This window comes from Bacillus rossius (assembly GCF_032445375.1).
Source record: "Bacillus rossius redtenbacheri isolate Brsri chromosome 4 unlocalized genomic scaffold, Brsri_v3 Brsri_v3_scf4_2, whole genome shotgun sequence".
NCBI classification, from domain to species: domain Eukaryota; kingdom Metazoa; phylum Arthropoda; class Insecta; order Phasmatodea; family Bacillidae; genus Bacillus; species Bacillus rossius.
The window spans coordinates 39,661,441-39,685,337 of NW_026962011.1; the positions used below are offsets into that span (position 1 = coordinate 39,661,441).

The 23,897-nt window shown below is 38.5% G+C and overlaps 2 protein-coding genes across 3 annotated transcripts in view; one reads left to right on the top strand and one right to left on the bottom strand.

Annotated features, from left to right (window-relative positions):
- The window catches only part of LOC134541927 (mitoguardin), a 232,757-nt gene extending 220,289 nt beyond the window's left edge, over window positions 1-12,468 (bottom strand). The window contains exons 1-2 of the mRNA XM_063385679.1: window positions 12,074-12,468; window positions 11,854-11,995 (exon numbers count right to left, since the gene is read on the bottom strand). Of these exons, the coding sequence (XP_063241749.1) occupies window positions 11,854-11,995; window positions 12,074-12,169 (238 nt within the window). The 5' untranslated portion in view covers window positions 12,170-12,468. The remainder of the gene's footprint in view (window positions 1-11,853; window positions 11,996-12,073) is intronic.
- A 44-nt stretch (window positions 12,469-12,512) lies between these two features.
- On the top strand, window positions 12,513-22,901 carry LOC134541926 (F-box only protein 42). 2 transcript variants are annotated; one of them, XM_063385677.1, is made up of 8 exons: window positions 12,513-12,793; window positions 15,073-15,198; window positions 15,846-16,057; window positions 16,712-16,890; window positions 18,093-18,223; window positions 19,505-19,644; window positions 20,742-20,881; window positions 21,421-22,901. In XM_063385677.1, exons 1-8 carry the CDS (start codon window positions 12,631-12,633, stop codon window positions 22,049-22,051), a joined length of 1,722 nt encoding a protein of 573 aa, XP_063241747.1. In that variant the 5' UTR covers window positions 12,513-12,630; the 3' UTR covers window positions 22,052-22,901. The 2 variants fall into 2 exon arrangements, with proteins under 2 accessions (XP_063241747.1, XP_063241748.1); XM_063385678.1 differs by lacking the exon at window positions 15,073-15,198 and having other exon boundaries at window positions 12,528-12,793.
- Window positions 22,902-23,897: the final 996 nt, after the last annotated feature.

The following is a 23,897-nucleotide window of genomic DNA, read 5'->3' on the forward strand; positions in this document are numbered from 1 at the left end:
TTTAATGAAACGAGTTTACAAATTGAAATTTCACAAGAATGTGTTATGAACAAAAACTTATTTTTTTTTTAAGTGAAACTTCTTTGCTGACGGGGCTACGATTTTCGAGCGTTTAGAAAATTACGATCGCATGAGGGGAATAGTTCGGGACGTGGTGGGGGAACCGGTAGAGGAGGAAACGGCAGGGAAGAGGTAGGAATGACGCTACATACGCACTTGCATGCTTGACACTTGCACAGTGCATACGTATATACTTTCACACTTACAATATCATAATTCAGCGCTCTCGTTCTTGCATATTGTTACGACTTAATGATGTGGGGAGAACTGGGTTCGTGAGGGATATCCCAAATAAGTTTCATTACAGTTTTATTGATTACTGATATTTACATTAATAATAAATAATTGTACTTAAAATTATCCGATCTTAAATCACTGGCACTTAGAAATGTTTATCCTGAAGTCACTCAATGTCAGTCAAGTTCCGCAGTTCGCACTCCTCACTGGAGCCAGGCTCAACAGTGGTTCGCCCCTTACCGCGCGCCTGTCCACACACACACACACACACACACACTCAGTATCGCGCCACTCAGTCGCCGCACTCTCACGATCCAGTCGAACTCCGCGTCGCGCCACTCTCAGGGAGGGGGTCTCTCACCCTCTTCGCCGATGTCGCACTTCCCTTCGCTCGGGATCCGCTCGGAACTGCAGCGGAGGCCGGCGTCGCTGCTTAAGTAGTTTGTAGCGCCCTTCTCGAACTGACGAGAGCAGCAGTCACGAGTCGCGTCATCCCGGGCCGACCCGACGCCCGAAACATCGAGAATACCGTCGTTTGTTCACGCGGCGGCCCGCGGAACTCCCAAGGCCACTCAGCGATGGATAACGGCGCAGATGCAGGACGATGCGCGGGGATTGGAGTATGGGGGGGGGGGGGTTAGCGACGACCCTTTTAATCCGGCCAGGTGCGCCTCAAAACCCAGCCGCTGGAAACAAAATGTTCCATTTACCGCCGGAATGCAAACATGTATCATGGCATAGACGGGCACTAATTAGTTGTGTTTATGTTCATTTAAGTGCGGGCAGTTGTTAAAGACTTCCACATTAAAACGCAATCTTCTGAATTTAAGTGCTAAATTTGGTCAATTGTAGAACCTAAGGTAAAACATCCTTTAACAAACAGGTTATATTTTATGACAAAATCTTTCCTCACAAATAAAGGTGCGACCATATTTTTTTTCTCTTGTGGTGTTTGATGACACTCACGTTTTGTTCATCATTCACGTTTATGTGCTTTAAGATACGCCTGAAATTGCTTTAGTTTGATTATTAGTTCAATGTTTTCTTCTAAATACTTTGTAATGGACGCATCGTACTGGGCAAATGATAAGAGCTGGGCGAAAGGTGCAAAATATACATTTATTCAAACATAAAGAATAACTAATGTGAACATAGGACACATCGTGGATATCAATCAACATAATGATCTACAGGCTCTGCTACCAAGATGCTTCTTTCTAATTTCAAAGGAATCAGCTGCAACATAAGAAATGGGGCATAAGTACAAATGTCTTAAAAAGAATGAACCTACAAACATTATAAAACTTAGCGTCTGACACTTACAATAAAATATTAAATAAAAATCTCTGTACCTAATAACAGAGCTTGGAGCTAACAAACACTTAAAATATTCAACAGCTCGAGGTTATCAGCCAACCTTCAAAGACTAATCGCGAATGGGACAATTAAAACTTATGTCTCTTACGTATACTCGCTAAATACAATACACACCAATACCGAACCAGGTCAGTAACAGACTCTCCTAACAGAAAAAAGGCACTCGCCAGATTATGTTCAACAGACTCGTTACCGTCCCTGAAGCTCGGGTATGCGAAGTCCTTACGTCACTCGTCACTCATATGTAGCATGCGTCGGATAACTCTTCAGAAACAAAAGTCCAACACCAAACACACTTGTGAAAGTTTATATCGCCCAGCGTCTGAGAAATATCCCAACGCCTGCACCTGGGTTTCGCGAGATGACAAACTTTTAACTAGCGACGATGACGTACCACATCCAGTCTCCGTCAGCAACGTCCCGGGCAGCGTAACGACGTGTGGCAGAGGCGAGGCAGTGGTCTTCTTGTCGGGTCGGTGAGCTGCTGCTTCTGCTTGAAGACAACTTCGCTCAAAGACACGAGTGAGAACATTCTCTCACCTTCGAGAACAGAGTCGCAAATAGAGCCCTTCCGATCGCATGACAGCTTGTTCTCACTAGGAACACTTATTTCTACAGTAGTTTTTTTCCTGTCTGAATCTTTTTTTTTTCTAAGCTGTCTAGCTGGTGGCCTGTTCACTAGGCTTCGTGCGTGCGACGTAGCGCGCTCGCTTCCTCTAGCGTCTGGCCAACGACCACCTTGCGGTACCGACTTCGGGAAGGGGGGGGGGGGGGGTTGGAGGAAGGCCAGGAAGCACAACCACCTTCACTTGCGTGTACGATACCTGACAATCAGCGCCCCTGATTTAAGGCAGCTGTTACAAACAGAGTGTTGTGAATGTTGCACATATGCCAGGCGTCGAAGTAGTTAGTAGTTATAAATTTTGGTTTCTCGCGAAAACGGTGGGCTATTATTATAGAGTAGTATAACAAAGCAACCTTTTCCGTTACTTTTGACACGTAGATTAATAATCAGCCTTTAAACATCCCCTTATTCCTCCGCGTCAACAACATTTAAGGGAGATAAGGGCGTTACCCTAACTCATTTACATTAAATGATTTTGCTTTGGCGACACGATTTCCAGTGTTTGTAGTACTTTGTTCACTTAGACATTACGCAGACGCTTGACGTTTTATCATAATAAGTTTCTGTATTGTTAAAAAAAACTACCGGTTCAGTTGCAACGAGGAAGGTGTGTACCAGTTTTGGGAAGCACTTTAGACCATATGGGTGTGGGTATATTTATATGTACATGTATATATATATGTATATATACATATAATCATACCACTTGTTTTATGTGTCAATCCTGCAACCGAAGTTCGTTGGTAGAACTCAGACTTATTCTGTATATGAATATTTAATGGACAAATGCTCAAAATTATTATTTATACAGCTCAACAGCGTAGTTTTTTTTTTTTGTATTTTCATCATTATATGGTTCTGTTCAACTTTAAAAAGCTTCGGGTTATCGTTAATCAGCTATTTTTTTTTATTATGCTGAAGTTAGCTCTATCCGCCCTAGCCTCAGGGTGCATCATCGCACACAGAGCTTGGGATAACAACGGCTTAAGTCATCCCACACAACTACTAATACAAGCTAACTTCAGCAGTTTTTTTTTTCCTTCACAAAAAGGTACATGCTACAGTTTGGTCTCGCGGTGACGACTCCTACCTGATGAACTAGGGTCTCTGGCTCGATTCCCAGCCAGGTGAGTGGCTTTATATTTGTGGAAAATCGTATTCCATATAGTTAACGCCTTCACCTCCGTACTGCGGAGGATACTGGTAAACCATTTCAGACTCTCACTCTGTGACGAGAACATCAGATGTGTCATTACTGCCACCACTAATTATGTCATGCGAGCTATAACCCCCCACCCCCCACACAATCCCACAATTTATGCCACGAAACTCGTAATCACCACAGTGTTGTTGAGCGTAAGCATGAACACACTCTAACTACACCTTTCCATGAAGGTATTTCCATACCATGTACTGGAGTCCTGACACGTTCCTTCCAGGAACCACAGCGGGCGGCCTGTTTGCAGCCTCTTCTTGGAAAGCAGGGCAGGTTACTGGCGCGGCTAATGCGCGGTACAGTTCTTCGGAAGAGTAAACGTCTCACGCTGAAACCACAACAGCGCGACGGCGCGATGCGACAGCAAAATATCGCGTTGTGAACACGCGGGTCTTAACCCGCGCGAGAAAAAAAAATAATGTAACAAGATTGTATATAAAACGTTTCTCGCTGTTACGTACGCACCAAACATACGACATCCATCAATGCTTACAGTTTTTTTTTTTAAAATTAGATGTGTTTGAGAGAATTTCAGTAACACCGCGTCCGCGACGCGATGGAAACAGAAATTACTTCTAATCGGGGATGCTGTCATTTCCGCCATTTTTTGTCGCGCTGACGTCCCTAGACGTGTCGAACGTGATTGGTTATATCTAAGGGCAGGCATTTTTCGCGAAAAGATCTGAACACTTATTAGACTGCAACAAGGTATACCCGCACCTGTGGTTTCTTCCTTGTGATTGGCGGCCGTCTGCGAGACAAGTCGTTGCCTTATTTGACCGAGCCACTCAGGACGCGTTTTCTTCCGCACTGAATCACTGTAACTGTTGATATAACAATCTACATGTACCTGGAAGAAACTCGCCCAATCACAAAACACAGACGATGCTTTAGTGTTTTAACCTTCATCTAGCCTCGAAATCTTTTCGCGAAATCTGAATGCCCCTAGTTATATCTCTTGGCTTCGCCGCCGTCGCAATGTTGACTCCAGTACGACACTCGCTATAGCCCGTCCCACTCTTAGATTGCAGTACACGGCTTATGGCGCGCGCTGTTGCCAAATCTCTAACACATTACGAATTTCAGGAGATGCGTGTATTTGTAATTTGGATCGAACAAGAAGCATTTTAAAAAATCATATCGTAATTTATAATATTTTATACTATTACACATATAAAATTGTAATAATACCACTTTTATGTAAATTTCAAATAAAAACTACCTATTGTAGACGAAAATTTCTTATAGTTTGCTTTTCTGTTCTAAAAATCCCATATATATATATATATATATCACATTTTCATGGGCCCGATAAATGCCGTATTTTTGGACAAGTCATGTCCAAAATGATAAATAAAATACAGTAATGGAAATTCTCGGTCGAGTAAGTTATGGGAAAAATCCGAACAATTGGTTCGGAATGGGGAAGATTTTTTGAAAAACAGGAAAATCGCAACAACTCCCATAATATGAATAATATCGAATCCGTTTTAACGTATGATAACTCGGATTACCTAATGCCGAAAAATGTTTTCTAAATACATTTTTGATACGACCAGCCATAACTGCATGGGTTCGAAAAAAATTTTCACCGGACAAAAAAACGTAACTGCCTTAGTAGACACCTTATCAAATCTGTTTAAATTGTTTGTAATAATATCATAGTTATTTTCCAAAACTTTGTCTAAAACAATGTTTGATAAGATGCTTGGTGTTGAGAAGGATAGAAAAGTAATTCAAAATTTTGTACCATGATCGCTATTGAATTCCTTCGTATTTATTTCATACATTTTACATATTATGTTCAAGAATCGATTATAATATTTTTTGTTGACTAAGGAAGCCATGTATTTGAAATTGCTTGTAGGACAGAACCCCACTTATCTAAACACACGACCCTGTTTCCTCTTACGACGGCAAGCGCGCGCTCTTGTACTGATAAGACACATCTTTAACAGCTATTTCCACGGAAACTGTAGAAGCAATTGAGATGGGGCTGCTTTTAAAAACTAATTCAATTCATTGTGAACATTTTTCTCGCTTTCGTCCCCCATCTATCTTTAATAGAAAAATTTTTTTCCGCGGGTCAACTTTTTGATGTTTCAGTTTGTGAGAAAATGCATTTCAATATATTAAAAGAATTATTTAAGTGAAACCTGTACAGTTTTTGTCTTAACATTTGTTCGGTGGCGTCCTAAGGCATTAATTTACTAACAAAAAAAATCTGAATGAAATACACATGTAGGTTTTCTTTTTTTGATGTGAAACATATCGGAATACTTCAAAACAGTTCGCAGCGAATAAGTTATGTTTTTTAATTTTTTCGGACACTTAAAATATTGTTAAGTATTCAAAATAAGCATTGCCTGATGCGTATTTTGATTCTATACAATATGAAAAAAAGCTTGGACCAAAAATTAAAATTTTAAATTTCGTTTGATATTTGGCAACAACGCACGAAGAAACAAGGACAGTGCTAACGGCAATCGGCGTGTGTTAGAGAGAGAGAGAATGCGCCCATATACTTCCACACTGCAATCTAAGAGTGGGATGCTCTATACCAGCGGCCAAAGACAATGACCATTCAGTTCGACGTATCCCCCCCCTCCCCCCACCCCCCCCCCCCCCGTCCACACAGAAACAAGTTTTGTCCGTCCGGAATGTTTTGGAGCTGCCAAGTTGCCTCACTGCCAACACGGCACGCCGTTATGGCAAGGAGCAATTATCATCACGGGGTTGTGATCCTTGAGCCGATCAATGTCATTACCGCGCTTTTTTTTAATCCATAATTTATACCAATGTTGCCATAAAGACCGGTTATTTTGGCTGGACGTTTGACCACGCCTTCAACGAACGCTAGAGCGCACGCGCGATCTCGCACGCCATATTGTTATTTCAATTTCTTCCCAATGATATTACGTGAGCGCTTTTCCTGTAAATTTATTATGACAGTTCTCTCAAACTATCTCAAACAGATTGATTAAATATTAATATATCTGATGACGAAATTTGTGATACCAACAAAAAAATGCAACAGAGCTGTTGTAATAAATTATCAGGAAAAGCCCTTAGTCAACGCCGGTCCCCATGCAGGCCAGCAGCGCCGGAGTCAGACTGCGCGTGCAATAACAATAATGTGAACAGCGTAGGCCGATGGGAGGTTGAAGGAAGAAGGGTGAAGGTTGAAGGGGGAGGGGGGAGGGGGAGTGGCCGATGGCACCCCGACGCGACACGAGGCTCAGACTTGCTGATCAGTCACGCAACACGGCCTCTGCGGGTCTCTGGACCGGGAGACCTAAGATGCACATAAAGTTCTGCCATTCCCGATTACACCAGAACAATTCACCTTCGGCCAACTTCGGGATTTGTTTTATTTTTGCGCAGGAAAAACGAATTCAAATATTAAAAGTGGTCGGTTAGGTTAGCTACATTAAAACACTTAAAAACACTATGGACGGTTAGTAAGGTTAGTATAGCTACATTAAAATAAACAGAGAAATATATATAAATAAACCCGAGGTTGGCCGAGGGTGAATTGTTCGGATGTAATCGGGAATGGCAGAACTTTAAGTGCATCTTAGGCTTCCCCTCTGGGCCAGACTCCGGGACCGCGCGCCGGCCCGTAATTGAGACGACGGCATGCCGCCCACTGCCTCTGTTTACGAAAACAGTCATCAGGTTCTGAATATGTCGTGAATAAAGGTTGTTGGGTGGTTCTGCAGATAGGTAATAAATAGACGGGGTTTCGGTTGGCGGTCGAACCCGCGCTGTGCTGAATAGCTCGCGTTTCACATTTTTTTACATAGGAATTACTGCATTAATAGTGCTTTATTTACAATGGAAGTTAATAGAATATTATATCAAATTTTCATGCCAATTTTGATTTGTTGTGCTCCGTAGATTTTAATTTAACTTTTTATTCTGAACAATTAAAAAACTAAATACGCGTACGTCTACCTAACATTAACTAAGAAGACTTTCACAAATAATATAAGTATATTTTTTGTTAATGAGCTTACATATACATAATCTACTTTACCGGCTAACCTACACATTTCACATCATTGACTCATAGGACAGTCCCTTTTGAATTGTTAATTTCATACTATCTAGTATCAGAGTTAATGACTGTAGGTATATGAACTAAAACACATCTGATATACCAAAAATACAAAATAAAACATTAGTAAGTAGCCTGTGTTTTACACAACCATTTTTACACTTCTTTTAATTGTATTTATACGACACATTGCAAAATTAAAAAAAACCCACGTGGAAGAAAAAAAAAAAAGAATGATATTCTGGAACATCCAGAGAGAGTGGAGAAGAACGTAAAGAGGAAGGCAAGTATTCCTGGTGAGGATGGGGCGGGAGTGGAATGGGGTTGAGGGAAGGATACTGGATGTGAGAGGAGGGAAGGACTTGAGGAGGAGGCTTTAGGAATTGGATTGAGTGAGAAGGGGGGGGATCTCTTTGCCACCGGGCGGAAGCCCAATCGCAAGTATATCAATCAATCAATCAATCAATCAATCAATCAAATGGGTTGGAATCAGTTACAGCCGTGCAGCCTGCCCGGAGCTCTGTACGCCAGGGTTGTAGGTTGGTTGCCGACTTCGGTCCACGCTCGTTGCATTGGGTTACTTATTATCAATTATTACGTTAACGTATATGAGCTGATTAGTAAAATTATATGAGTGTGTAAATAGACCAAAATTGTGGTGATTATGGAACTCGTTCACAACGGATAAGTACTGTACGAAATGACACATTCCGCAGGGGGACGATCAAACCCCAGACGACTCCCACAGAGGCACGTTAGTTTACTGCCGCGTTAGCCAGGGCGTGTGGTAGAGAGGGTGTGATATATTCCCCCCCCCCCCCCCTGAAATCCCAAAAAAAAAAAAAATTCATATCAAGCAACAAAACGAAATAATTTGAAAGCAAACAACATGCAAATAAATTCTTATCCCCTCCTCCCCCGAAATGAAAGTGTCAGTTTCATGCACATAAAATATTTTGGACTGTGTCCGAATTCGTTACAACGGGGACATTCTAGGGTGCATTCGTTCCTTTCATTTGGATTCGGACAGTTACAAGATGACGTCACGATCATAGACTAAATATGGATATAGAAAGCGCGCCCAAGCTGAATAATAGAACATTTTCGTGTACAACATTGAACGGCTTATTTGCCAACATAACTATCAAAATATTTTTTCATGGCGGGCGGGTACGTTGTTGAGGGTTATAAAATCTCTTATCACTGTCTTAGGGCGCGGACAATATCAACTAAGCATTTACACATGTATAGTTATAGCGATAAGCTTTTACACAACACAAAACAAGCATAGCAGCATGACTCCAACGTACATAAACTTAACCAAATTCCTTTGTTTATAATGTTGTTTTAGTCTTAGTAGTATGAAACAAAAAAAAAACAATATATAAAGACAGAATAAAATCTATGGTAGCGCAGATATTTCGAAATTTAATGAAGATTTAATAAAAATGTTTTTGTCCTGAAAATGCATCGCAATGTTCATAGTGCAACTCCATCGTGTGGACATAATAAACCAATGAAAATAATATTCTACCCATCTAACCAGCATAGCCATTTACTTATTTATTAAATGAAGTTCTGAAATGACAGCGTAGTAGGACTTTCAGAGCTTCTGCTTGACTGAAAATATTTTAGGGTTCAAGTACATATTACGACACAGGATTTAAATTGGTTGAAAATAATGGAGGGGAAAATGATGACGTCTAAAGAGATTGGATTATAGTAATGGAACAGAGTCTGGAATTGAAGGTGGTAGTACCGGAGGCGCGGATGAGGTACGAGTGACTTAATAAGGAATAACAGCTATATTGAGTAAATAAATAAGGTTTACCCGATAGGTATTAAGAATTTTATAAGAATCGTAGTGAATATTTGTGCAAATAAGGGTACTTGTATCCAGTGGCGTAGCCAGGATTTGTGTATGGGGGGTGTTAAGAAGCATGCGCCCCCCCCCCCCCCCGTATTAAAGCGGGGGGTTCGGGGGTCCTCCCCCGGGAAAATTTGGATTTTAAGGTGTAAAATAGTGCTATTTTAGCAGTTTTCGGTACTTAAATTTAAATATTGTAATGGTAATAATTTTATTAATTTTAATATAAAATTTGTTTGAGTGATGAATAAGAAATTAATTAAAATTTTGGTGCTAAGGGGGGGGGGGGGGGTTGAACTCCTAACCCCCCCCCCCTCCCCCCTGGCTACGCCTTTGCTTGTATCTAGTGAAGAGCAAGGTGTTGTCTATATGAAATAAGATAGTTATAAAGGTGCAGTGGAGAGAAAGAATGTGTGGATTGAGGATGGACGAACGACCGTTAGCGTTTCGCGAGACAGGAAAATGAAACGGAGAAACGGCAATTGAATTTGGAGTGAATGATGCAACTGTAAGAGAAAAATTGGTTGTACAGAATCACTGCAGTAAAAACAAGAAACGTAAGTTGTGTTGAATGGATGTGAAGCTTTTGTGATTTGTAGTCGTTTATTGTGTATATCGTGTTAGGCTACATTCTAATATTCGATACCGGATTCCTACTGGTTGGGAATCACGGAAGGGAAATGAATGACGTCAAAAATAGGGTCTTTGATAATGAAATTTCGGTATCGCAAAATAGACTAGAGCCAGGATTATAATGTAGTTTCCGATACCGATAAAACATAATAGTAAAAAAATGCAATAGTGAGAAATAGCATGTTTATAGTTTTCCGTCCAAAATCCACATATTCCCGCGCTTGTCCCGCAAGAATGTACAGGTGGTAATGACGTAAGCGACGCCATCTTGTTGACGTCATTAGTATTGTTATGGAATCGTAAAGTGCACAAGTCCCGCTCGTTGTAAAATATAATTTGTGCAAGAATGGAAAATTAACGTTTCTTTAGTTAACATAGTTGGCATTAAGGTGTACGAGCATGAAATAAACGCGTTTCTTGATCGGAAACCAGTATTCACAATGCAATAGAGTAGACACGAATCAGAAAGTTTTATGGAATAATTTATTACTGTGGTAGGATACAATAAAGCATGTTAGTTCAGCGTTATGCTGTTATCTCCACACAGCTAGATTCAAATAGTACAATATATGCGTAATTTTACGGCAGAAATAACGCACAAAAATATTCCCACAATCCAATGTAAACAACTAACATATTTACGCTCCACAGTTGATGCTAACGCCATCTCTTGACGTTACGAAGAAACACAATAACAATGTGTTTCGGCGGCAAATTTGAACTGACACGCAAACGCAAGTTTTAAATTAATTAAACTATACAATTCCACAAAAAACACACTAAGAAGCGACAGAAAAATAAAATAAAATCCTTTTGTTTATTACTGAAGTGAACCAACCATGAAGTAAATTTCTAAAAATTTAATCAAAAATTCTTAGCCAAAAATTTAGTTGACACAATTAAACATGTCAAACACATATTTATACAAAAATTCGTGATTAGTTATACAATTTGATAAATGCATAAATTAAGTTCATTCAACAGTGTTTTACAACTTATAATTTAGTAAGATAAGATACATTTCTGTCTCAGTTTATGTCTATAATGTAAACTGCTCTTTGTTTAAGTTGTGTAGATGCAATTGAATACACAAAGGAGTGATATAGTCAAATACATGTTTTTCAAACATGGTATCATGAATATAAAGATAGGAACAATGCATATTTTGAAATGGCTGGTAAAAATACAATTACAAGTAGTGTAAACATTTTGTGTAAAAAAAATCATCTAATAATGTGTTCTGTATCATATAAAATGTGTTATATATAGTTCATACACCTACAGCCATTACCACTGATACTAAATACTTAGTATGAATTTAATTCAAAAGGGACTGTCTGATTAGCAAATGATGTGAAATGTGTAGCTTAGTTAGTAAAGCAGATTATGTGTGTATGTAAGCTTATCGACAAAAATATACTTGTATTATTTGTGAAAGTCATCCTAGTTAATGTTAGGTAGCAATACTACACAAATTTAGTTTAAAATTTTTCAGAACTAAAAGTTAAAGAAAATTTTATACAGCAAGATAAATTTATTGACATTTAAATTTGAAATGAATTTCTAACAACCTCCATTATAAATAAAGTACTGTAACTATCTTGAGCAAAATTAACACAATAATTTCTATGTAATAAAATGTGATATTACAAGCTATTCTTAATTTTTTTTAATACTAAACTTACTGTTATTTTTAGATAATTTACATTTAAATAAATAGTGTATGAAAACATTCTTTTGCTATAAAACTAATGTTAGTCAAGTACAGAGTTGCTCACCACTAGCTGGGCTGCGTATTCCTGATGTCCCATGTTTTCTTGTAGTGTCTCGAGATGGATTGACAATTCTTCGCTTTCGACGAAGATACCTTGCTAAAAATCCCAGTAATGCTACTCCAAGTGTTACTGACACCACTGTCACCTAGAATAGACATACAAAATATATTCAGCCAAAGAATAAATAAGAACTTTTTTAAGAGCCTCTTTATAAAAATCTTACCTTCTGTGGTGTTGATAAGCGAACGTTCCTAAGCATCATTATACTAGGTAGGCGAGCCAAAATTGGATTAACTTTATTAACAACTGGCATATTCATTATAAAGCCGGTGCGTCAAACAATACACCTCAATGCATAAATTATTTGGTTGATATTCCAATCATTAGCACACGTTTAGAAACAGCTGATTAATGACTAGTATAGTTGTTGGAACTGTTTATGTGTTTGGTATTTAGCTATGCGGCCATTCATCAATGGCTCTAAACACACTTGCCAAATTTAACTATACATATGGTCATCGATTTTATTAAGTTTAATTAAAAGATAATTTTTACTGAAATTTCGAACATAACCTCCTAAAGAATCAAAACATCCCGCTACACGCTCCCGAAACAACTAACGAAACCAGCATTAGTTCCCGATTTGGATTGTAGAGTGCAGTAAAACAAGTGTAAATAAACATGGCGATGGATATTAAATTTATATAATTATTTGCAGTGTGAGGACTTATACATTGAGGAAATTATTGGTGATGTATCCTAGGGTAAAACAATACTACAATGATTGCTGATGAAATAAATGAATCATATTATAACATTGATATTTGTCCAATTGAAACATTGCCAGATGAGATTCTAGAAAATATTTTGAGTTATGTTGCTCCTTATGATGATTTACAATGTTGTGCTGCAGTATCTAAAAGATTTTACGGCATCGTGAAAAGTAAGTATGCTGGAATACCACAGCAAGGCTTATTAATTTTTTGGATAATATTGTAATATTTTGGTTCGTTTAAGTTATGTTACATTGAGAGAATCGGGTAATCGTAAAGGAGAGGCGAATCCGTAATATAAAATAAAAATAAAAAAAAGCATAATTTTTCACATTTATTTAATTTTTAATTTTTTAATTCTGTAAAAGGGCATTGCGATATATCAAGCATATACCAGTATTTTCCCATTTTATGGTTAGTTAGGTTTCCAACATTTAAAATAATTCATAATCGTGTGGATGGTTGGTTAGATGAATAGCTACATTTAAAATACTGTAAAATCGTGTGAACAGTTGGGTTACTCTCTGTGAAAGTTACCACAGATTCTCTATAAAAACTTGCCATTGGGCATTTCACAATTTTGACACTAGGCCCTAGATTATTGTTTTTTAGAGGGTTTAAAAAAAAAGTACCTGACTTGTGATCAGATTTGTTTTTAATGTAAAATACATAATTTATTTGGGACTAACATGCATCGTGATTCAATAAAAATGTTGATGATGTTATCAACATGGCGGCGCTGACGTCATTACCATCCCTACATTCTTACGGGATGAGCACAGGAACACGGGGGTTTTGGGTGGTGTACACATACTTGCTTGTTTTTCACTAAATTCATTTTTTAAAGAAGTTACATTTCTGGTATCGTAAAGTATACTAGAATCATACCTATTCTAGTATAACATTCTAAAAATATATTGCTTATGGTATATTGTAAACTAGGTAAAATTCTAACATAGAGTGTTATCTGTAAAAAAAATTATCACATTCTGAAAAAAAGAAATTTTTCGAACACTTCAGACATTCCTCTATTAACCCTAAAAACAGTGTTTCCAAATTCATACTAGTTTCTGAGAAATCACAGTTAATAGATTATATTAGATATCCTGTGCAGTGACACGGCCGCTGCCATTGTGCTTTTGTGAGGCAACTTGATCCTGTGGTTCTCGATATATAAATAAGAATGTGAATATTTTGTATTTGGATTTTGTGATGGTGCATCCAAACCCAAGTGTCAGGTTATATGCTATTGCACGTAATAATTTGAGCTCATGCCCTCCAAACTGCTAAAAAACATCCCTGTCAAGGAAACACACATTATATTCTTTAATTTTTATTTATCTTACACTGCGTCACAAAATCCAAATCTAAATAGGCCTAATGCAAGTTTTTGTGTATGGAGAACCACAGGTTTGTCTATGCAATTGGAGCACAAAATGGTGGCTGCCCCATCAATGCATAGGGTACGTGAGGTAAACTAAAAATGTAATTTCTCAGAAAACTAGGAATTTATTAACACTGTTTTCGGAGTAAACACGGCAACATCTTTGGTAGTGAAAAACACCATTTTGGAACTTTATTATTTTATGTATGGAAAAGCAGCGAGCTAGAATTTTACTGTAAACTAGAATCCAAACGCTAATGTTCATAATTGTTGGAAAAACAGGGGCCCCAACACACTCCCTTGTGGCACTCCCAGTGTCATTTCCCCTTCTTCAGACCTTTTCTCTCCAACCCTTACCCTCTGTCTTCTATCCCTAAAAAAATCTCTTACCCAACTTACCACCACCCTTTCGTCCTAAACCAACAACTCTACCTGCTCCAATGGCCTCTTGTGCAGCACTTTATTCAAATGATTGTTCAAAATCAATGAATATTGCGTCTATCTGCTTCTACCCGTCCACTGCTTCCTCCGCCAGATCTTCCAGTAACCCTGCATCTGCATTTCACATGAAAATCCCCCCAGAAACCATGCTATCATCCACCCACCAGAAGTCATCCATTTCCCTCACTACATACCTACCACCAGTCTCTCCATTACTTTCCCTGCACAAGGCATCAGGATGACGCCTGTAATCTTCCGGATTTGCCGTATCCCTACCTACCTTACCACCACTGCTTCCTTCCTCTCCTTAGGCAACTTTCCCTCCTCCAAGAATCGCTTGAGACTGGTGGAACATTTCAGTGGTGGCAAAAGTAGGAGTACTAAAAAAAACTCACCATGATTTTCACTTGCAAAAAATAAAATGAGTGTGCACCTGGGTCAACAACATTGTACCAAATATTGTGAAATAATTTATAGATTTTAAGTTAATGTAAATATTGAAACTAATTTTTTTTAACTTTGTTTAAAATAATTCAAATAATTTTTTGAACAGTGGTGTGATTAAATAAATATTTAAATTTTATTTTATTAGCAGCGTAGTTACAAAGTTTTTTCTCCCCGCAGGCGTGATTCGTCACACAAAGAGGAAATTCCAAAAATCGATATCCGAGTTCAACTTAGAATGGGACTTGGTGACTACTCCGTTGATGACAATTGCTAGGCGGTACTCCCATTCAGCATGTCTTAGTGGTAAGTTTACTTCCTTTTTTTTTATGGACTGTAACACTTGCCATTTGGACCTGTTGTAATTTTTTTACTGTGCAAGAAAAAATTCACTTCTGTGGATAATGCTTTGCATAAAAAGGTGCTGCTGGTCATCGAAATTAATATTACTTTTTCAAAACATGGCACCACTATTTACATCATTTGTAAATTGCTTAATTTTTTTCTGATTAATTAATGTTAATCGGATGAGGAAACAGGAGTTTTTTCTATTGTTTTATTTATTTATTCTGCTAAGCCTTTGATCATGGTTGGTAGCATAAGGCTATGGAACAAGTCATTTGTACATGAATAATTGTAATATTTACATAAAATGCATACACATTAATTTGCAACAAAATAATATGTACATACCTTTAAGAGATAACAAATGACAAAACATTTTTTACATGTTAATTTATGCTTCCACTTGAACATTAACAGAATGTGAATAGTACGAACTTAAATTAAGTATGATGTAATTACTATGTACTTATGTATACTATGGAAACTGAGCAGGAACAGGAGCAGCTCTTGGTTTTTACTAGTAGAATGGAGCAAGAGTTTTAAATTCAGACGAGTGTGAAACTTGGTAGGAGAAGGCGCTGACGACTGATGCCTGGCTGTGGTTGCAGACAACTGCATGTACGTGTTCGGGGGCTGCACACCCACCGGCTCCACCTTCAACGACCTGTGGTGTCTCAACCTGAACACGCGGCAGTGGGAGAGGCCGCTCACGGTGGGCAGCTACCCCTCCCCCAAGGCCTACACCACCCTGGTGTCGCACAGGCAGCAGCTCATCCTGTTCGGGGGCTGGACCCACCCCTCGCCGTTCCCGCTGCACCAGGTACGCTGTGGGCTCCGGCAGTCCACGTCTCGGTCGACATTTCAGCAGTGTTAGATTGAAAAGTGATGGTTTCTGTCTTGCCGTTTGGGAGCGTTCAAGTATTACGTAACGCAATGTTTGAAGATTTTTGACCCTCCCTACCCCCCCATGTAACGCGCAGTAACATTTTTCTGTACCCCCTCCCCCTCCTTAAACGTTACGTAACACCCAAGTGACCATTTTTACCTAAAAGTCATAATTATGTTGCGCAAAGTACCGGAAAGTCGCTAAAATACCTTTGTTATTGTTTTAATCGCGTTTGCGGTAATAATAAATAAAACAAGCAATTTCTAACTCGCAATACGTGCGTATATTGTTTATTTTATTTATTTATATTATAATTTAATAAAAAAAAAATGACGTTCAGTATAATCGAGGGATTCCCCGTAAAACATAAACGAAAAGGGTTGCAAACTTGGGAAATTTTAATTGCCTAGTTTTTTTATTTAAATAAAAAAAAACAATATTACGTAACACGTTCAAACCACCCCTCCCGCCCTTATAATGCATCGTAACATTTTACAAGACCCCCGTCCCACCAAATTGCGTTACGTAATACTTGAACGCCCCCCTTTGCTGCGTGACTGAGTGGCTGTGACACGGCGCTGTGCACAGCCGTGGAAGCTGTTCAACGAGCTGCACGTGTACGATGTCCCGAGCGGCAGGTGGTCCAGTGTCGCCACCCCGCTGTCGCCGCCCGCCCTGGCCGGCCACTCGGCCTCCATGCAGGGGACGCTCATGGTGGTGTTCGGGGGCGTGCTGCAGGACAAGTACGGTGTCCAGGAGCGTGTCAAGTGAGTCGCTTCCCAGCCAGGCCGGTTCCCCTCTCCACGTGGCCGCGTGCGAGGTGAACGGTGACGGAGCGGAGGATACGGAAGGCGTTGATTGGTGCTATTTCAATGGTTACCAGCCTTCAAGAGCCCCGCCTCCCTGGACACACACAAAATGTGCAGAGTTTCAGAAGAAACGACGTTATTTGAAAACTGTACGAGTGGTATCTGTTTACAATCAGCGTTTAAGATACGCTGAGGGCAGATGTATTTGGTTTTTATATTTTTTTTTTAGAAGAGTGAAATGGGTTTTCAGAATAATTTTTAGACATGAAATGCATGGTCAAGGTTCTTGAAAGCACTCAAGGGCCTTGTATTACGACTTTATCTAAATTTCTCTGCCATATAATGTTATGGTTTCCACCCAAATTACATAGTTGCCTTATGTATGACAAGAAGACTGCATGCCAGTCCACAGCCTTGCGCTTGGAGGCAATATTGCGCTAGAAGCACCAGCGAGCGTTGCACTTTTCATCCCACCTTACTGACACAGATACACCCCTGACTAGGTGGACCCCTTAAAGTAGATGCACCACCACCGTCTGTGGCAATGTGGTGCATGTTTTCATCATCATCATACCTTCATTTGTATCTCCATATCTCTCATGTTGATGTAAAAATGTTTACTCCTAATACCATCAACCATCAGCTTGTTTGTCACCACTTACCTAGTACGTGAAGCCTATAGACTTAAACGTCTGCCATCAGTGATATTTCATTTGTGTCTGATGTCTTCGATAACCCATTTGCCATTTTTAACTTACAAATACATTCAATGCAGCAAAATGTGCAAGTAAATTACTGCTTGTTTATGTTTGTTGATTTATTGACGTAGCCTGTAGATCACTTTTGTGTGCAGTTTTACAAAACCAACTGCTAAATAAGATAAACTATTATATTATACATCAAGTATGTATAAAATAATATGTAATATATAATACAGTCATTAAACAGAATAATTAGGGTTGATAAAGAAAATTGTTCTCCACTTTGATTTTGGTCCTGCCATGTTCATGAGAGAGTGTTTCATGTGAAAATAATTACACACAGAAAACACTTCACCAGCATGAAGTTAACATCTGCATTGGAAGTTATTGTTTTATATTATGTCTTTTGACTATTAACAATGAGAGGGTTTCATTTCATTATGTGCATTCTCTGAACAGCTGCAATGCCATCTGGTGCTTTGATACTGAAACTCAAACATGGAGTCAGCCAGCAACGTCACAACTGAAACCTCCGCCACGGTACGGCCAGTTTCAAGTTGCACTCGATGACACTCATCTTCTAATCATAGGTATTTATACTGGTGCAAGCTCTACTTGTGGCGTGTGGATATGCTTATTATTTAGTATGTCTTTGTGTCTGTGTAACATACATATTTAGATATCTGAGGGAATCAGTTTTTTTTTTAAATGAAAGTATGTGCATGAACTTCTTAGTGCTCATTAATTTTTAAATTTTTTTTAAGGTTTGGCATTACATTGTATTTAAATAAAAAGTTAAGTTACAATATCTTAAATTACTTTATTGGAAAAGTAATGTTTTTTTTTTTTTTTTTTTTTTTTTAAGAAAATGTAAATTTTTGGAAAAGTCTTTTTTTTTTTGTTTGCCATCTAGATGAACACTTTATGGCAAACACAATATGATGATCATAATAGCATATTTCAAGGACTCAAATTGATTGTCCAGCTACTACATAACACCTTTTTTAAGTAATAAATTAATTTTAATGTATAATTAATAATGCCAAGTGATACTTGCAGTGTCATATTTTTACCAGTGTAGATGAATACAAGCATTAATGCCTATAGTTATTGATATGTTTGTTTAGGCTGCAGTACCCATTTTAACTACTGTAGTTTACAGCTGAAAAGAGGTAGATTTAATGAAACACAGCAACACAGCATATTTTTGTTTTATTATAAAACACATGTGATGCCATCTTTTATAAAAATAATCTTGACACTGAATGATAGCTGAGTTGATATCAACATGTTCCATTTGGCTGATATATACTAAATACCATGAAATTAGTTTCTAAAGAAAACAGTTCATGCATTGTTTATGTTTTTATGCTATTGTATACTCATATACTTAGGGCTTGTTTAATTGGCTCCTGACACTTTCGTACATGTCCAAAAAAGATTGTTTTTACTTGAACAGGTACCCTGGCTGGAATAAAAATTAATCATCCATACCATAGGTATTAATATAAAATATATTAATATAAAATTAATATAAATAGTTGATGTATGTGTGGCCTGTTGCCATTAGTTTATTAAATGTAATTAGTGAACATAAACTTACCATATATATATATATATATATATATATATATATATATATATATATATATATATATATATATATATATATATATATATATATATATATATATATATGAGCATACATTCACAACTTTGTAATTCGTACCACGTTAGCTAGATCCTCTTTCTAAACAAAGTCAAGATTGTAGTAGTATATCGTGACATAGGTACCTCTCTCTCCAGTTAAAAGGAAACTAGTAGAAACTGCTTGCTGTACGGAGCTGTGCTTGACGTCTGACGCTCGGCAGGTGGCTGTGGTGGACCGAACATGGTGTTCAAGGATGTGTGGCTGCTGACTCTGGGTGACCCCGAGTGGACCTGGCAGAGCGTCAAGGTTCGCAACCCGCAGTGGGCGGCCCCTCACATCTGGTGTCACCCCACATGCAAGGTGGGTGTTTCGTGGGGCGGCAGGCAAATATTCCTTCAAGTGGAACGACTCAAAACACCTCCAATGAGGTATTTGGTAATTGAGTAATCATTTCAATCAGCAGTCATTTAGTGGATAAAGTATCGTTGTGTTCTCTTGGCCTGCGTTGAAAGAATATTGTGATCAAGGCTGTGGCTTTGATTGAGTTGTCACTGTATATTTGATTTTGCAGATGATTTTTATTTTGCAGTGAAGCTGTGATCATAATTTTCCTACTCGGTGAAAGGACTTTAATCCGACACATTTGGGCCATGCTGAATCACTGATTTTGGATTATCGAATGTCAGTGTAGTTTTAACGGGAATACCAAATGTGAACAAGTGAACTGTAATCAGCTAGAAACCTTAAAACACCATATTGAAATGAAAACTGACAGTAACTATAAACTGAGCGAAATAAAAATGTCGGCAGCGCAGTAACGCAGCCGGGCGGCCACTGTCAAGAGCTTATTGGTGACGGAATTCAGAATGTGCTGAACCATAGGATGCTGGACTAAAGACCTTTCTTTGATCTTGTTAGCAAGTAAGGGATTTTAAAGGTATTTTCGATACGTAAATATGTAGCCATAATTCATTCTAACTTTTAAACTTTTTAATGATATTGGTTCAAATTGATTTTGTTGAAAACTTTTGTAATCTCCTTTCAAAGTTAATTTGGGGTCAAAATAACAGTAAATTATTTTATTGCAGAGTCAAAATGCTTTTATAGTCGTGGCCAGCAAAACATTGTATACATGTTAATCCTCCCATTTAGAAATTTTTATGTGAAATCATTTTTTGTTGATAGTTTTGAATCATCCACAGCATCAAATTCATTTATCAGCATAGATAATTTAGAATTTACTGTACTACAGTTTTAACAGAAGTTTTGTCTCTAATTTTTAGACTGTGCCCAAAGTTGAATATGAATACTGTATATGTGGTATGCTTATTTATACAATTATTTCTTGGCATAATTTTTCAATATTAGGTTTTGTGTGTTTATTAATCTCAAATTTTGAGGTCATTTATCACTTCCAAAGATATGCCCATTCCCATTACAAAGTTAAAAATTTGCAGGTGGGCAAGTACGTAGTGGTGTTCAGTCGCAGCCGGCAGCTTTCTCCTGTGATGCCCTTGGTGGCAAAGGGGAGCCCGCCGTCGCGCATGCCGGCGCCTGCGAGTCCTCCGAGCCACAGACCGCAGAGGGATGCTCCTGGGTAGGTGCTGGCTCTCTCGTCCCCACAGCAGCAGGGGCCTCCGTGCCGTGGGGTCGGTCCCAGCACCACGGCACCAAAAGTATTCAAATGGTTTGGAGCCCACTGTAAAACCCTGCTCATAATTGCGTGACGTGAAATCCTTACCAAGCAAACAAAGCTGTCGCCGCAGTTATAATATTAGTGGCACATTGGAAAGTTTGGTTCAGTAACCCTGGGATATAGTGTCAGTGACTTACGATCTGATACACTATCTTTGTGACCGATGGGGAAGGCAAGGTTAACATCTTGCTGAAAAATAATGTTTTGTTGTAAATATGCTATTTCGGGAAACTTAAAATTCTAACATTTCAAGATAAATATTTGAGTTTGCTGTATAGTCTTGTAAAATTGGTATTGTGATGCACCATCATTTGTTTATATTTGAGCGCTTTCCTTCTGTTTAAAAAAAACAACGTGCAGTCATCTGTTTGATATCAAACATTTACATATGCCATTGTAGAAAGCTCAGTATCGCTGTCACGTAACTCTAAAATGTCCAGTTTTCCAGAGAGGTCGCCAGACAGTCCCGGGACCAGCCGAGAGCACAACGTGAACGGACGTCGAGGACACTTCCTGCACCGTCCAGGGGTTGCTTCCACCAGTTCGAGCAGCGGCGAGGAGAGCGAATCAGAGGGCAGCACGGGGAGCGTGGCCGCCCCCAGGCCCAAACACGATCGCGGCGAGCGGGCCCCGGCGCGGGACGACTTCTCGGCCGGGCCCGGCGCGATGACCATGGCTGCGTTCCGCGTGCCCGACGGCAAGGGCAGCAGTCGCAACCGGCTGCGGCAGCTGGAGTCGCTGCGGAAGTACGAGGACAGGCTGCGCAACCTCTCGCGCGCGAGGTCCCGGGGCTCGCGGCGGTCCGGCAGTGCCATGACCATGTTCGTGCTGGATGTGTCCGGGGTCCTGGCGGAGGAGCGCTCCGTCGAGTGGCTGCAGTGCAAGAGCGGGTCCAACGGGGAGCCGGAGGAGACCAGCCTCTGCTCCCTGGTGCCCGGGAAGGGGGAGCTCGTCATGTTCGGAGGGATACAGATCGACGTCACGTCTCTGTCCACCGAGAGCATGTCCAACATCAACGATCACGTTTCCAACAACTTGTACTTCATCACCACACCCCGTGACATTGCATGAGCACGCGTCATTGGTGTAGCCATGCTTTGTAAATGAATATATTTGTAATTATTTCAGTCGGCAGTCATTTCGCGAACGAGAAAGTGTCGCTGTGTTCTCTTGTTCTGCGTTGAAAGATGACTGTGATCACGGCTGTGGCTTTGTTTGAGTTCTCACTGTATAGTTTATTTTGCAGATGAGTTAAAAGAAAACAGGAGAACGTATGTCAAATTGGTTAATTTGAAGAGGTTTGTGCGATAATTTTGTTTTGATTGCTTGTAAATCTTTGCTCAACTAGTTTTTAAGTAAATATGCCCTTTAGAGGTGATATGCAGCAGATAGTTCTATTTAAAAATATGTTGCTCCTAGCATGTGCCTATTTGAGTACACAATTTTTTAAAAAGGAATAATGATGTAAAGTTTGCTGTAACTTTGATTCATTGTAGCTATGATTCTTGGCTGCTGAAAAGATGCTTTCCTATTGTATGTGCATTTAGGTGAAGTCTGCCTGTCCAATTTGAGCTTAATTATTTGTTAAACTGTATATGTGTCAAATCTTTAACTTATATTTAAAAATATATCTAAGTATTGTTCTTTTAAAAAATATATATCCTTTTGAATTAAAAAAAAAATGGAAAGCCATGGATCATTGTGATTTGGTTTTCCATCAAGGGAATTTTATCCAAAATATTTGGTTGTAATTTTTAAGATACTATGTTTGGAAGCTTAAATGGCTCCCAAAAAGGGAATGATTAAAACATGCACATATTATTTAAATGTAAATACAAAAAATGGCAGTTTTATTTTAAATTGTGAATTTTTTATGCTATTTTGTAAAAAACAAAATAAAATAAAACAAAAATTACCATAAGCAGCTTACAATTTCTGTAAATTACCTTTATGCTACAATCCAGTTATGAATTACCTAGCCTGTAGCCCACTTTGGTCCATTAGTTGATCATCACCAGAATTATGTTGAGATATTTGAGTAGGGACAAGATTATAGGGTTTTATTTTTAGGCTTATTTCATTTTGAATTATGAGATATTTCAGTGTCATTTTTATTTTTTATTAATTCTGTTTATTCATGACTATAACATCATATTAAACAAATATGGTATTTAAATGGTTTTAGACTAATATATATTGCACTTTTACTGTGTAATGATTTTTAATAATAATGTTTAACTATTCGGAACAGTAAAATCAATTGGTAAGTATTTGTGTCTTTGTAAAATGAAATAATAAGAATTGCAATATTAAAAAGAAGTAAACATTTTCCAATATTTTAATTTATACATTTTGGTACAAATTTCCTGCTAGATAAATTTTTAGAATTTACTGTATTAAAAGTTTAGGATTTTGTGATTTAAGTTAATTTTTGGTTATAAATGCAGATTAATTTCATGGTTTTAGTTGCATTTCGGTGCTTTATGGTGTCCTATCTTGTGATGTACTGACACAGTTTTTTGTTGCTGTTTCGGTTTTATCGCAATCCACCATATAATTTTGTCCCATTATATGAGAAGTGTGTTGGACAGTGTTAAATAATGACTTGGCAGCTTGTTAATTAAAGGACTTAATTTATTAATATGTTGCATGGCATTATTTTTATTTCATTCAGTCTGGAGATATTTTGAATGATGCTTTGAATAAAGATAAATGCTTTCCTTGGACCAAATTATGTGTTAGTGTAAGATGATATTATTTTAACTTATGATCATCAAAACCATATTTGAAAAATGTCATACCAATACAAAGTTCTCAATTAATGTGCATCGTATATTCTGTTGGTCTTCAACCGAGGCCATTTCAAACTATAAAACCTCGGACCAGCACAGCTAGTCATGATTCATGAATGCCCTCT

Bases quoted from the DNA above. Each gene is read 5' to 3' on its own strand.
- LOC134541926 (XM_063385677.1), top strand. From the start codon at position 12,631: ATGATTGCTGATGAAATAAATGAATCATATTATAACATTGATATTTGT. The intron at 15,199-15,845 runs GTAAGTTTACTT...CTGTGGTTGCAG, and splicing joins CCATTCAGCATGTCTTAGTG to ACAACTGCATGTACGTGTTC. The intron at 20,882-21,420 runs GTAGGTGCTGGC...TAAAATGTCCAG, and splicing joins CCGCAGAGGGATGCTCCTGG to TTTTCCAGAGAGGTCGCCAG.